Consider the following 16684-nt stretch of genomic DNA (forward strand, 5'->3'; position numbering starts at 1 on the left):
CATCCCATTTCCAGAATTCTTATAGCCTCTTGTCTGCTATCTCTCTAAACTTAATTCAACAGTTCTTCAGCACCATTTGGTGAACTCGAGCAATGTTTCGCTGGTGGTTGCAGTTTTTGGCTGTCCCAAACTTTCAAAGTCACCCAAGCTGGTACGGCAACGTTTAAATTCAGCTGCCCAAAATTTCAAGTCTGTAAATGATGGTGAGTCCCCATATACAGCTTCCAATTTGTGTTTTATTTTCTTAGGCATATTGCCTTTAAAAAACTAAAATATAATGACAGCTCGATACTCGATTTTGTCCGCTTTCATAAAAACACTCCCATCGACTCACTAAACTGACTGTTAAACAACAACTGCGCTTCCAAAATGGCTGAAATTTTGAGTTCCTTATTAAGCATGCGCAAACAAATTCCCCCAACTTTTGTTGACAAGTGCTGCCATCTAATACATATTCGGTTGAGGTTGTTTATGTTGAGGTTGGAAACTTTATTACCCTCGTAAAGTTTACACAACAAATAAACTTTGGCTGGATAAGCAATGTATGTATCTTATATATACAGTAGAACCTTGTTAATTCGAAATCCAGCGGACATCAAAAATCAAATTTCGAATTAACGAATTCCCACGTAATTCTAAATTTATGAACAAAAAAAAAAAAAGGCGAAAATCGAGTTCCTCGGCCGCCCCTTCAAATTTGGGTGGTATCTTTGGAGTAAACTCGTATTAATACCAATTATTCCCGTTTAAATCGAATTTTTGCAGCCGATTTCCGTCGCGATCGGCCCTCCAAGTTCAGTTATTCTAAAATACCACACATTTCCGCGTAAATCAAATTTTCGCGGCTGATTAACGTCGCGGCCGGTCCTTTAAACTCGTATATTCGAAAAATACGATATATTTATGCGTAAACCGAAATTTCGCGGCCGATCCTTTAAAATTCAGATATTTGAAGTAACAGGTGTTGCACAAGGGTCAATTTTAGGGCCAACCCTGTATATTATATACGTCTCAATTATGAGTAAATTGTTTTCTTTCGTTACATTTTGTGTACGCAGACGATACGGCACTCGTAATATCACACGAGGATTTGATTACTGCAATGAACCTTATGCAGCTTGATTTTATTGCTCTCCTAAAATGGTCTCATGACGCGGGTCTCATAATAAATGCCAAAAAAACTAAAATTATGCACATAAGATCACCACACGCCAGATACAATTTAATCCCTTCGTTATATACACATACTTTTGACTGCTTACACAGAAATGTTGCACAGCCCTGTTCATGTGAAACCATTGATTTTGTCAAAAATTATGTAAATTTGGGTGTTACTATTGACTGCCACATGAAATGGGATGTACACATTACTAATGTTTGTAAGTATCTACGGTCTATTGTGGGTAGAATTTATAAAATAAAATATTTTGTGCCTGGACGTACTTTAAAATTAATCTATCTATCTCTGGCTGAATCCACAATCCGTTATGGAATCACTTCTTGGGGACATTCTTGTAAAACTAATATAAGTTATATCCAAACATTACAAAATTGTTAATCCATAAATATACCAATGCACACAGAAACGACACTAAATTAATATACAAGTCTCTGAATGTTTTACCTGTCAGAGGATTATTGTTTTATAATATTGTAAGTCAACATCTTATATTGTCTGATTCCTTGTATAGGGAAAGAGTTTTCCATAAACATAATACAAGATTCACCCAAAATGTAGGACTGGTGGTCCCGAAATGTACCAATAAATACGGTGAAAGAACCCTAAACTTTATTGTACCAAGAATATTTAATAAACTACCAATGACAATTAAAAATATAAACGTTTTTACAGCCAAAGTCAAATATAATCTAAGGAAATGGCTATTAGACACTGAGGATTTATATTGATGCACTGCTGAAGACCTTGTTTTCCTAATTGGAATTCTCATTCTAGGGAAATGGAAAATCGTTATAAATTTGTATTACCTTATGTATATTAAAACCATAGAAGTACTTGTTGATTATATTCACTTGATTATATTTATTTGATCATATTAAATTCATTTGTGCTTGTTTTTGTTATATGAGGCTTATACTGCTTCTCACATATTTATATTTATACAATTCTTTAATTTAACGAACTTGTTATTTATGTATTGTTAATTTTATTTATCATCAACATTATACATACCCACATACTGTTTTACCATTGTACCATGTTATTGCAAAAATGTTGTCATTATGTACCTGCTGACAAACTACATAAGTAGTTTAGCAGGTTTGAATGTTAATAAATAATAAAAAAATAAAAAAATTTTAAATAGAAATTTTGTGGCCGATTTCCGTAGCGCCGAATCTTTTAACTCAGATATTCGAAGTAAATTTAGTAAACATACGATATATTTCCGCGTAAGTTGAAATTTCGGAGCCGATTTCCGTCGCTCCGGATCTTTGAAATTCAGATATTCGTAAAAATGCGATATATTTATGCGTAAATCGAAACTTCGCGGCCGAGTTTTGAATTCAGATATTATAAGTATATTCGTAAAAATATGTCGTATTTTCGCGTAAATTGAAATTTTGCGTTCGAATTCCGTTCGAAGCCGACCCTTTGAATTCAGATATTTGGTGTAAATTCATAAAACTATGGCATATTTCCGCGTAAAACGAATTTTCTCGGCCCTTCAAACTCGGATATTCGGAATAAATTGGAAAAAATACGACATTCCAGTGTAAATCGATTCCGATTTACAAAATAATAATACTAATTAGGGCGATGTATAACCACGTAAAAATACACTTTTCGGCATTTTACCTTTACGGCTGTCTTTTAAATTCAGTTTAACGAAGTTTTTCGAATTACACAAACAAATTTTCTTGTGCGGAAAAATAAATTTCGAATTAGGAATTAACGAATTTCGAATTAAAAAACCATTTTGTATGAAAAAAATTTTCTGTGGATATTTTTATGGCGAAAAATTCGAATAACGCGTTTTTTCGAATTATCGTGGTTCGAATTAACGGGGTTCTACTGTATATCTTTGCCTGAACTATTTTATGTTTCAGTTAGTAAGGTTTTCACATATATGGTCGTTTATCAATTGAATAAAATTTTAACCACTTTTTTTTAGTAAGACCGTTTGAAACATTAAACTCAAATTTCATCCTTTTTTTTTACAGTATATTGGTATACAGTGAAACTCTCTTACCAAGTTTCCCAAGGGAATGGAAATAAACTTCTAATCTGGGAAAAATTGGACCATTTTCTAAAACTTCTTCAGCATGCAAACTTCTTATATGGGAAGTGGGTTTCACTGTAGATAATATTTAACCTATATTTTGTTGCAGGTTCTACCCCTTCAAAGGCGATAAAGCTTTGTCCATCCTTTACATTCACCGGCAGTCGTGCTTCCTGCTGGGGCGCGACCGCAAAGTAGCGGACATCCCCCTGGACCACCCCTCGGTGTCCAAACAGCATGCGGCGTTGCAGTACCGCCTCGTGCCCTTCACCCGGGACGACGGCTCCAGGGGGAAGAGGGTGCGTCCTTACATCATAGACCTTGGTAAGATTATACTAACTAAACCATCTTATTGTCCCTTTCATAATATTGTTTGTTACATTTTCGACAGCCTTGCATTCTTTCCGGAAATCCACATTTGTAATGCGGTCACTTATGGTATTACCGTACATATGCCTCAGGTATTTCATTTAAAATCTGAAACTGACCACAGGAAACAAAAAAATAAACTTCACTTTTATTTAGTTAACTGTCCTCATTGATATATACGAAACGTTGTCTCAAGGAGGATGAAGCACAACATGGCTTATTACCTCAAAAGTCTATCAATACTATTTAAAATTACGCTTACAACAACACATGAAGGTAATGTGTTTTAATTTACTTTACTAGCTTTTTGCCCGTTGCAGGCAACTAATGGGTAAAAATGTGGTGCTTGGTGTAATGTTTGAATGTGGATGAAGCGAGAGGTGTGTGCCTACTTTTATATTTATGATGTTATGTTTGAATGTGGATGAAGCAATGAGTGTGTGCCCACAAATGTATTAAAATATATGTATGTTTGAATGTATGTGCCTAAAATTAGCTTTTTGCCCACAGACATAGGAATTAATAGACGAGAAGATAATGGCGAGGGGTAAAATCAACTGTTGAAGAACGAAGGGAGTGAAGCAGATTGATTTATTGACTGTGATTCGTCAATAAATCAATCTGACAGTAAATAGGCATCTCGCATTATAATATCACCATTTACTTCTTAAAAGTAAAATCTGCTTTTGAATGAATAGACATTTTTACATGGGAGCGCAAATTACTCGCCACGTTATGAACAAATTTGCGAAGTCCAAATTCGGCAAAAAAATTCGGTTCTATTTTCAGAGTCGAATATTTAGTTTAAGTATTTAGTTAAGACACTTTTATAAATGTTCATAATTTACTTCCCAGCAACCAACCGCTTTGTGTTTCGCGTCCAGACGTTTCTCGATGTGATAGTAACAACTGATTCATATTATACGATGTGAATATGCTTAAAATAAAGTAAAATAATGCTTATATATGGAATGTAATACGACAATTGGGTTTATTCTCTTTTTCACATCTATTTTTACAAGTTTTCATAGTACAAGTCAACATTTTGCCGTGTTATTTCGTAAAATGAACCGATGATGCCTCGACCATAGTTCGCACAAGAATGATGACGTCACATTTTCAAATTTCACTTGAGGCCATACGCGAGCACAGCCGACTAATATTCATATGTCTATGTTTTTGCCTAATAATTTCTCTCACCTCTGTTTCCCTACCATTTTTATCCTCCGAGATGAATTCATAAATACGAGTACCTACATAGCTTGTTAATATTAATTCATTTGATATTGCAAGTATCAAAGTATCAAAATCATCGTAACAATAATCGCAGTGACAGCAGTTCGTGTTTACACTTTGCTCTTGCAAAAAAACTAAAAAAAACCTCCGAATTCGTGTGCAAACAGTATTTATATGGAAAATTTAAGTGCCAAAAAAGTTTATTTGATAAAACAGTAATAAAATAATACTATTCTAGCGGATTCTAAACATTTTTATCGAAAGTTTTAAAACAACCTAAGATTGTGTGTTTGTTCTCATTGAAATGTCCATCCCACCGATGCCTGATGAATGCTGCCATCGGCGTAAAAAAAGAATGCTGGACAAGATTACGTCCCCATCACAAAAAAAGGCCTCGGAAATGATTTCTCCAGTGGTTGAAGATGAGGAATCTGACGGAGCATCGGACTATTCCGACGTGTCTGAAAATGAGAGTGAAATCCCAGTGTCCTCAGTCCAGATACTGAACGACACTGAAGCAAGTCTAAGAGCACTCCAAGATGTCCTTGCTGAAAAGCAGTCAAGAGTCTCAAAGGATCAACAACTGCGGATAAGCGCATATGTATCCGCTGTATTCAGATCAGTTTCACAGCTGTTATTGGAACGAGAGGGCTTCAAAGCTGATCTGGCAACAGTCAATGCCAAATTAATAGTGGCAAAGGGAGAGATCGTGATTGAAAAAGCAGAAAACCAACACAGGTTAGAAAAAATATTGCAGTTGGAGTCAGATCTAGGACCAGTGATGCGTAGAGTAGCCGATGCCACGGAAGCAAGCCTATCGTTTGCCGATATTGTGAAAAATGGCCCACAGAAGATGATACCATCAATCAACCGCTCAGGACTTAACGTTGGGACCCCCAAACCTGCTGTATGCATCTTCCCAAAGCTGGATTCTACAAAAGATAGCGACGATACGAAACAGCTACTAAAAGATACATTACGACCATCAGAACTTGGAATCCGTGTGACGGGCATTAGGAGTATCCGAAACAAAGGCGTTGTAATCCATACTGCAACACAAGAAGATCAGGATAAAATACTGAAAACCCCATGTCTAGCAAACTCGGACACTCTAAGCGCTCGATTACCCACAAAACGGCTTCCAAGGGTGATTTTCTTCAACGTTCCTCGTGACCTAACGGACGAGTGCTTCCTAAAAAATGCCTTAGCAGGAGCCCAGGACAAAGCAGGCCTAGATTTTTAGACAGTAAAAAGTTGCAAGCTAAGTCACCTTGCTGGCGCTCGAACTGGATCAACTTGCCACCGGGTCTTCGAGGTTCCTGCCCACATTCGTCACGTGCTGGTGGAGCAGGGGAAAGTCTTTGTGGACTGGAATGTGTGCCGTGTTCGTGACTTCATTGGACTTACAGTGTGCTCCAAGTGCCAAATGATCGGACATTCCTTCAAGTTTTGCAAGGACCAGCAAAGATGTGGACACTGCGCAGGCGAAGGTCACGCCCGGATAAACTGCCCAAAAGCCGCCGCCGAGCCTGTCTGCGCCACCTGTACAAGATTTGGGAAGCCCGCTGCACATCCGACTGGAGACAAGGACTCCTGCCCGGCCTACAAGGCTGCCCTTGCCAAGGACTTTGCAACTATTGATTATGGCGTCTAATTACATTGAAGAAGATGACGAGGTAGATTACGAAAATACTCATAATTTCTGTGATTGGCTAAAGTTTCATAGCAACTACAATATGGAAAATATTAATATTGTTCAGTTGAATGTTAGATCGATTTATAAATACTGGGATACTTTGAATGTCTACTTAAATACTTGTTGGAAGCATATTCATGTGTTAATGTTATGTGAAACGGCTATAACACCGAATCTTGTCTGTCTGTATAATATTCCTGGATTTAATTGTTACAACTATTGCCGAACTAAAAAATCTGGAGGAGGTATATTGCTATATGTTCGAAATGAATTCACATTTCAACAGAAAACAATAGAAACAAATCATTTTGAATGTGTGCTTGGCTCTATGACACTTCCAAACAAGAGTATTTTAAACATCATAGCAATATACCGCCCCCCCAACTCTAGCCAACCACAATTTCTTAATGAAATATCTGCCATTCTGCATACTATAAGACCCAAAGAAAATGTTTTACTTATAGGAGATATTAATCTAGACTTGTTAAATTGTCAAAACCCTATTATTATGGCATATGAAAATATAATGTCGGATAATTATTTAATCAAATGTATTTGTGACGTAACTAGAGAAGCAGTTTTAGCAGGAAAAGTTACTCGTACTTGTTTAGACCACATATTTGTCCGATTTAACAGTGGATGTAAACAAAGCGATTCTCTTTCCTCATGTGTATGTAATAATATTACTATAGCGGATCACTTTTTAACTGCAGTTAATATTAAATATAGTGCAAGGAAAGAAGCCCCAGAACACGGGGAAAGAATTTCGTTTTTATCGCAAAACAAAATCGACAAAAACATTCATAATTTTAAGTGGCACTCCTTGCTTGAGGAACAAGATTGCAATATACTATATAGTAAAATTAAAAACAACTTTAAGAATTTGTATGAACAGAGTAAAATCGTTATGAATTATAAACCCAAAAAAGACCTCTGTCAATAAAACCTTGGATAACTTCTAATATCTTAGAAAACATTAAAAAAAAAATTCATTTTACAGAAGGTGGAAGAATTTTCCTAGCAATCAATTCTTTGAATTGGAATATAAAACTTTCAGAAATAAGGTGACAAAAGAAATTATTAAATGTAAGTCTACCTTTTTTAACAATAAATTCAAAAATTATTTTGGAAATACAAAAAAAACTTGGGATGAAATAAATAAATTATTAGGACGCAAGTCCAAAAGTAGTTGTGACGAAATAATCTCGAAATATATGTTAAATACGAATAATGAAGAAACCGTAGCAGATAAGTTTGTTGAATATTTTACAAATAGTGTTAACTCTATGATACATAAATGTGATTATTTAGCATCGACCGTCAGGCCGAATGAAGTGCAACATAGTATGTACCTACCCAGAGCTACCTGCCAAGAAATCAATATTATTGTTAGCAAATTAAACAATTCAAAGTCACCAGGGATTGACAACATTCGAATGTTTGACATTAAGACACATATTAATATTTTAGGGCCTGTTATAACACACTTTATCAATTTAATTTTATCGCAAGCAGTAATACCAGATGAACTAAAAAGTAGCATCATTAGGCCAATTTACAAAGGGGGCAAACATACAGATATTCAAAATTATAGGCCAATAAGCATTGCCAGCCCTAGAAAAAATACTTGAAAAATACATTTCCATAAAACTTAATAAATATCTAGAATCTTTCTCTTTGTTGGATCCCAACCAATATGGATTTCAAAAGAAAAAAAGTACGGAAATGCTGCTTCAGGAATTTTCAAATCACATAAATTATGAATTAAATTCAAAAAAACAAGTGTTGGTTTTATTCATAGATAACTCTAAGGCATTTGATACCATTGATACAAATAAACTATTAGAAACACTGGAGGCAATAGGAATTAGAGGAAAGCTACTAGTTTTATTAAAAAATTTACTAACTGATCGACAAATAAGAGTAAAAATTCTTAAAAAATTTAGCAAAAGAAAATATATCTCAACAGGTGTTGCACAGGGGTCAATTCTAGGGCCAACCCTTTATATTATTTATGTCTCAATTATGAGAAAATTGTTTTCATTTGCTAAACATTTTGTATATGCAGACGATACGGCGCTCGTAATATCGCACGAAGATCTGGTTACTGCAATGAACCTTATGCAACATGATTTTATTGCCCTACTGAAATGGTCGCATGATGCAGGCCTCTTTATAAACGCCAAAAAAACTAAAATTATGCACATCAGATCTCCACACGCCAGATGTAATGTAATTCCTTCATTATATACACACACATTTGACTGCATACATAAAAATGTTGCACAGCCCTGTTCATGTGAAACCATTGATTTTGTCAAAAGTTATGTATATTTGGGTGTTACTATTGACTGCTACATGAAAAGGGATGTACAAATTGCTAATGTTTGTAAACGTCTACGAGCTATTGTGGGTAGGATTTATAAAATAAAATATTTCGTGCCTATAAGTACTTTAAAGTTAATCTACTTATCTCTGGCTGAATCCACTATACGTTATGGAATTACTTCTTGGGGACATTCTTGTAAAACTAATATAAGCTATATACAAACATTACAGAACTCCATTATAAAATTGTTAATCCATAAATATGCCAATCAACACAGAAGTAACATTAAATTAATATACAAGTCTCTGAATATTTTACCCTTCAGAGGATTATTGTTTTATAATATTGTAAGTCAACATGTTATATTGTCTGATTCATTGTATAGGGAAAGAGTTTGCCATAAACATAACACAAGATTCACTCAAAATGAAGGACTGGTAGTTCCGAAATGTACTAATAAATATGGTGAAAGAACTTTAAACTATATAGTACCCAAAATGTTTAACTTATTACCAATGACAATTAAAAATAATAACATGTATACTACTGCTAATGTTAAATATAATCTAAGGAAATGGTTATTGGATAATAATGATCTATACTGATGCCCCTGAAATGGAATTCATATTGTTAGAAAATGGAAAAACAATTATTTTGTAATACCTGACTACCTACCTCTATTTATGAAACTATTGATGTACTTGTTGATTAGGGTGTATCGATTTTTAACTTTTTTTTTGTTTTCAAATTCCAAGTTGAAATAAAGTTGCTACTAGGTACCACAACTTACCACAATTTTTTTTGGATTTTTAAAAAAATGTTTAGGTCTCCCGCACAAGGCCTAAAGTTTTAATTTTTTTCAAAAAATATTAATTTTTTTTTTAATTTAAAAAAATAAATTCATAACTTTTTTGTTTATTCCAAGTTAAAAAACAGTAATATTAGGGCATAAAAATAAGTACGAAACGGTTTTTTTTAATAAAATATGGTATTTTGGTCTCCCGCACAAGCCCTAAAGTTTGTTAATGTTGATGAAATTTTGTAATTTTGTGTACATATATGAACCATGTTTTTTTTAAGTTTAAGCCACCGGAATTAATTGTACTTTTCTTACAGAAGGCATAAAATGAGACAATATATATATACATAATTCTTATATACATACAGTAAAAATATATACCACATATATACTATATATATATATAATATGTTTTATACCTGAAAAAAGATAGTTGGACGGTGTAAATTGTATGAGAAAGGTGTTGAAAGAAACTAATGTTATTTGCTATTACTGTTGTTTTTTACAAAAGTATAAAAGGTTATAACATGTCATAAAATGTAGTATAAAAACTAAGTACAAAATGTTGCTGATTACTTTCCATACGACATGAGTGGCAGTTTTCTTGTTCTACTGCAAATTTACTGACTTGTTTAAGTATTCGTCCTTTCATCTTGGCTTCAAAACCTTAAATCAAAGTTATGTATAGTATTTACATAGGCCTAGTGAAAATTTTATAAATGTTATTACAGTTCCCAAATGAAATTTCAATTTAATATGGAAGACAATTCTATTGCTGAAGAGTTGGCCAAACGAAACCCCGGCAACATCTCGCACGCCAGGTGGCTTACTCTGGCAAATCGAGTCCTTCGTTTGTATGTAGCCACCGATGATCCGACCCCTCAGCTAAGAAAGCTTGCAGAGTTCATAATGAAGGTCTACATACCATCATGGTTCTCAATTAAGTGCAATCCCCAAATCCCGCAAGCTTCCATTCATTTTTTAAAAAGGATTCTTTTCCGCAATTACTTGGAAGATGAGCTAAGAAAAGTCGCCCATGCAACGTTACAGAGAAATGCTTTCATGGCTCACCCAGAGCATGTTTTGATAGCTATGCTGTTCGATGAACGAAAACATATCAGAGCCTTGGCTTATAAGGGAATCCAGAAAGCTCGCGCAACCGAAAGGAAAGGGGTAAGGGTATTTAAACCCCCTCAGATCAATTTTGATGCCGAAGACTATATAGATATGATTGACTGGCGATCCACTTCAGTAACCGAACCCCTTCTTGTTACTGATATGAGCCTAGAAGAGTTGAAGTCAATTGCGGAAACTGGCAAAAGTGGAAGGGTTGAATTTAGAATTCCTTCTCACACTCAAGCGGTGGAACGAATTGTCAAGAAAGTCACAGAAGCTTTAAAGCGAGTATGTGGGCTGATCGAAAGAGATGGTTTTATCCGTGCCAGACTGGAAGACCGTAAAGAGCTACCAACGTTCGAGACCAAGAGCCAGTACAAAACGTCTGCAAAGGATTAGAATTTAAGTAAGTTTTTTCGACTATTTTGTAGTTATAATGTTTCTAAATAACGTCTTTATCATACTGTCTTCTATATTAAATTGAAATTTCATTTGGGAACTGTAATAACATTTATAAAATTTTCACTAGGCCTATGTAAAAACTATACATAATTTTGATTTAAGGTTTTGAAGCCAAGATGAAAGGACGAATACTTAAACAAGTCAGTAAATTTGCAGTAGAACAAGAAAACTGCCACTCATGTCGTATGGAAAGTAATCAGCAACATTTTGTACTTAGTTTTTATACTACATTTTATGACATGTTATAACCTTTTATACTTTTGTAAAAAACAACAGTAATAGCAAATAACATTAGTTTCTTTCAACACCTTTCTCATACAATTTACACCGTCCAACTATCTTTTTTCAGGTATAAAACATATTATATATATATATAGTATATATGTGGTATATATTTTTACTGTATGTATATAAGAATTATGTATATATATATTGTCTCATTTTATGCCTTCTGTAAGAAAAGTACAATTAATTCCGGTGGCTTAAACTTAAAAAAAACATGGTTCATATATGTACACAAAATTACAAAATTTCATCAAAATTAACAAACTTTAGGGCTTGTGCGGGAGACCAAAATACCATATTTTATTAAAAAAAACCGTTTCGTACTTATTTTTATGCCCTAATATTACTGTTTTTTAACTTGGAATAAACAAAAAAGTTATGAATTTATTTTTTTAAATTAAAAAAAAAATTGATATTTTTTGAAAAAAATTAAAACTTTAGGCCTTGTGCGGGAGACCTAAACATTTTTTTAAAAATCCAAAAAAAATTGTGGTAAGTTGTGGTACCTAGTAGCAACTTTATTTCAACTTGGAATTTGAAAACAAAAAAAAAGTTAAAAATCGATACACCCTATTGTTGATAATACTAATTTGTTCATACATTTATTTTTACTTGCTTATTTTATAAGGCTTTTATGTTTTATGTTGATAATACTAATTTGTTCATACATTTATTTTTACTTGCTTATTATATAAGGCTTTTATGCTGCTATTTAAACTTTTCTGCAATGTAACCAATTTATGTAATTATGTACCGTTCAAATTGTATCTTATGAATGTATAAATGTTGTCTCTATGTCCCTGCTGACAAACTACAAAGTAGTTTAGCGGGTTTAAATGTGAATAAATAAAAAAATTAAAAAAAAAGTCAAAAAACCCAAATGTGTACACATGATTCATATACTAAACTGCAGTAGGAAACGTTTGAAAACACCAAAATCGACTGAATTATAATATTATTTTGTGAGCCAAAAGAGCTCAAGCGACGGGTGAGCTAAATGGGATGCACGTTGTAGTTAAACCTAGTGCACGGTGAAACGTATTAATTTTATGAAGTTTAATTCATAATATTTTGTCAACAGGCTCAGCAAACGGCACATTTGTCAACAACAAGCGCATCGACCCAAGCAAGTACGTTGAACTCCTTGAACGCGACGTGGTGAAGTTTGGCTTCAGCCAGCGTGAGTACGTCCTTCTGCACGAAAACAGCAAGGATGATGGCATGGACGACGATGACGTTAAGCAGGCGGGCGGCGCCAGTGACGAAGGCAAGCCGCGTGTCAAAGAAGAACATAGCAATTAGCCAGAACAAGGTAAGGCCATACTTTTATATATTTTATAAGAGTAAAATAATTTCCCTGTGAAAATTCCACAATGGAGGACTGAACTGATAGTTTTTCCAAAGTAGGAAAGTTAGCTGTCCACAGTGGAGTGCTGATACCAACCCTGATGTATGGCACATTGAGCCAAGGAACTGGCAGAGGAAGAATGAAAGTATACTGAATGCTCTCTGAGACGCGAGCATGGTAAAACTTTGTATGACCGTCTTAAGGATCTGGAAAGAATACAAGGCTGATGTAAGTAAGCGTAATGGTTAAGATTGAGAAAGGGACGTTTGAATGTTTGGTCATGTAGAGCGAATTAATGAATATATGATGCTAAAGATAATGGTGAATCAAATACATTTTATCAGGTCATGTCAAGAGACAAAGTAACAGGAGAGTTTGTATGAATGTGAAAGAAGCAAGGAGTGCGCGTGCCGAGACAGAGTTATGTGGCAATCTCTGTGGCATTGTAGAAACGATTTGATGATTAGTTGCTTAATTTCCTTTGTGAGTACATAAGTAATTATTTATCAAATTAAAAAAGAATCTTTTCAAATCGAGGGATTTAAGTAGGTACCTACCTACCTTCAAATAATTTATTTTAGCAGAAAATTATTATTTTAATTCTATATTTGAAAAGTGCATATATAGCTTATTTTTGTAAATCATTTTCTAAAGTGGAACCGCAAGTTAAACCTTTCTTCCACAGAGATACATGATTCCAATACCCATCTTGTCTACCCAAGTCACAAACTTGTCACGCACAGTTCGTACACATCGCTACTGAAATTGCAAGACCTGCGTCATCGCCACCAATAAGGAACTGCAGTGAAAACTTTATGGCTAAAAATATATATATACATATTCATATAGATCAACAAACGCTTTTTCTGAATATAAAAATGAATGTACTATTATACGTAGAATTTATAAATCGTCATTTAAAAACCAATAAAACACAATGTTGAGTATCGAATACTTGCGTATCCCTGTGGAAGGGCCTTACATTGATTTTTCATTGATCAACAACTGTTGAATCTTAACTTTTTTGTTTCATTCACTGAACAGAAAATCTATAGATGTGTAATCTATACAGATTTGAAATAAAATTGATGTTACCATTTTCATTTGGACTGAGTCCTGACCGTAGAATTAAGAATGGTCCCGACTGATAATGGAGTAGATCTGTTTACTGAATAATATGTTTTAATCAATTTTAAATTTATTTTATTAACTAATATAAATGTTTATTTCTCAGGTTTGCCAATTCCGCACACTTTTCACACCAAACCAAGCAGCCTCCGTGGGGGAAGGCTTATTTATGTGATGTTCAAACTGACTTTGTTCATATTTTAAAACTAAGTACACCCAAATGTTATAAAACTTAGATTTTTTAGTTAATGTTTAGTATACAATAGGGTTAATGATTTCTACGTTTTAAGTATTATTGTTACATTATGGGCATTTTTAAATATTTTGCGACAGTGGTGAAAATTTTCATTCAAAAGGCAATTTTAATTTTAAAAGGCTAGTATCACATTTGGTGATTTTGCAGTGCTATTCCAACCGTGTACATGGTTTTATATGTAAATTGATGGCGCGGCTAAGTGGCTAATGTGTTAATAAGCCCTGCGATTTACACACAAAACGATGTACGCGGCTGAATCACGCTGCTAAATCGTGCTGCTAAAATGACAATGTGAAACCGCACTAAGTTTGTTTAGATATTCTTGATGTCTATAAAAAAGTTGTTTGATTCGCATATTTTTGTTGCCTAAAAACTTTTAGGTACGAATTAAAGGGTGAAGTGAGGAATGCATATATTATTTTAAGGGTTTCTATCAAAAGCAATTTTGAATGAGGCTTGGGATATAAAAGAGGATTAATAGAAATTGTACCCATTAATAATTGCATAATATAACTATCAGTATTCATTAATTTGAGTTGGACCCGTACTAAATAATAATCAGGTTCAAAGAAAAGCATTTTTTTTTTGCATTTTAACAAATAGCCCAAAATAAGTAGTGTTGTTTCTAAAAAGACGTGTTATGGACATTAAATACACGCAGGGTAGCTCACACCTACAATGGTACCCGCCTGGAATCATCCTTGCGAAAAGCAAACCGGGGGCATATCCAGCCCGGTTTGCGGCAGAGGTTTTTTTTCTCTAATTCTATTAAAAATAACATTCAGTATTCCATCGAATGTGTTCGAATTTAGACAAGATTGCACAACCGACTCAGAGTAGGCTGCGGAAGCATGATTTCTATGGCAAAAAGTTCCTGGCAGCTAGTGTAATAATTAGTACCTTGTAGAGAAATAATCAGCCGGTTCCAGCTTGGCATCCAGCACCCAGCCTCAGTCTGCTAGCACGCTTATAGATGTTTGTTTCACTTTTGTAACTACCAATTTTTCATTTATTGTAATCATGAAATGAGGTACATTATGTATGTTATATATTATGGACTGATTTGAAAGACAGAAATAAATTTGTATAAAGTTCCTTTAGTGTTTCCCTTAGTTTGTGTTGTTTTAGTATTTCTAATCATGATTGGGAATGTGAAATTAATTCTTGTCATAATTGAATTAGTCTTATTGAAGCCAAACGCATTTTGACTACCTACCATCTTATTGTTCTTTGTGATAATGACTATTCTTACATATTAGACTAAAACAAAGCAATAATGTTGTTTTTATACAGAATTTTAGCTTTAGAGGGGGTGTTTACATTAAGTTTGGGCTGTTTCCCAGATATTCAAATGTAAAATCCTTATCAAATGGTCAATCGGTGCCATTTTGTTTATTTTACATTTGGAAATTTCTTATTAACACCGAATCTAGGTTCGTTTCAGCTTTTGAACAAATTATGATGGGCAGAAAAGCACAACTGTCATGTTATGCTTGTAAGTTGATCACAATTCGCTAGAAAGCTGAAACAGATGTGGAATCGGCCTTTAATGGGGACCTTTGTTACCATTAAAATTACAAATGATTGGTACGCGACTATGGGAGGAGTAATTCGCATTGTAAAAATAACAAACTGGCGCAAATTGGTCATTATTTGATGACAACGTGACTTTGAAACACCCCAAGCTAATTGTAGTAAAGTTGATGTTTTCATGAATTCATGCATTGAAGACAATACAATATATTACTTAGATAGTAGAGTCGAACAGTGTTGATCTATTTGTGAATTATTATTTTGTCATCAAAATTTGGAAGAGATCAAATGGAAATCAAATGGAATGCTGGAAATATTTAGAAAGCTAATTTAAAAATAACAGCAGATGTTTGTTGAAAACAAGGTAATATTATATATACATATATATTGTGTAGTGTGTAATTAATCATTAGAATTGCTCTACTTGTGTGGGCAACCCACTTCTAAATCATATTTCTCAAATGAAAATGTGAGGAATGTTTACATTTTCTCATATATTGTGTAATAAGCAAAAAATCAAATAAAATATGATTGCAAATTAATTTGTTTTTATTTATTATTAAATGTATTGTTAGGATATACATTTTATTCGGTTCCATGATAAATCAACACATTGACAATTAAAAACCTTTAAAAAGTGATATAAAGTCATTATAAACGATGAAAAAAAATAAAATTTAAACCTAACCTAACCTACTTAACCCAGTTAGTAAAGTTTTTGTTTTATCACTTTCCATGACTTTATATATCTTTTTTAAAATGTGATGAATTATTATTTTGATGATTTATCCGGTCACCATTTTATTCAAACTCCTTTAAAAATGTATTCTTAGAATATACATTTTCCATTTTAATTAAGTAAATCATCAAAAACTTTGTAGATTAAAT

At 33.7% G+C, this 16684-nt stretch overlaps 1 protein-coding gene across 1 annotated transcript in view; it reads left to right on the forward strand.

Annotated features, from left to right (window-relative positions):
- The window catches only part of LOC149419841 (uncharacterized), a 29411-nt gene extending 13086 nt beyond the window's left edge, over window positions 1–16325 (forward strand). The window contains exons 9-11 of the mRNA XM_089637335.1: window positions 3349–3563; window positions 12613–12843; window positions 14114–16325. Of these exons, the coding sequence (XP_089493461.1) occupies window positions 3349–3563; window positions 12613–12833 (436 nt within the window). The 3' untranslated portion in view covers window positions 12834–12843; window positions 14114–16325. The remainder of the gene's footprint in view (window positions 1–3348; window positions 3564–12612; window positions 12844–14113) is intronic.
- Window positions 16326–16684: the final 359 nt, after the last annotated feature.

The sequence above is a fragment of the Hesperophylax consimilis genome, chromosome 11 (genome assembly GCF_061612785.1).
Source record: "Hesperophylax consimilis isolate HC1 chromosome 11, BYU_Hcon_1.0, whole genome shotgun sequence".
NCBI classification, from domain to species: Eukaryota; Metazoa; Arthropoda; class Insecta; order Trichoptera; family Limnephilidae; genus Hesperophylax; species Hesperophylax consimilis.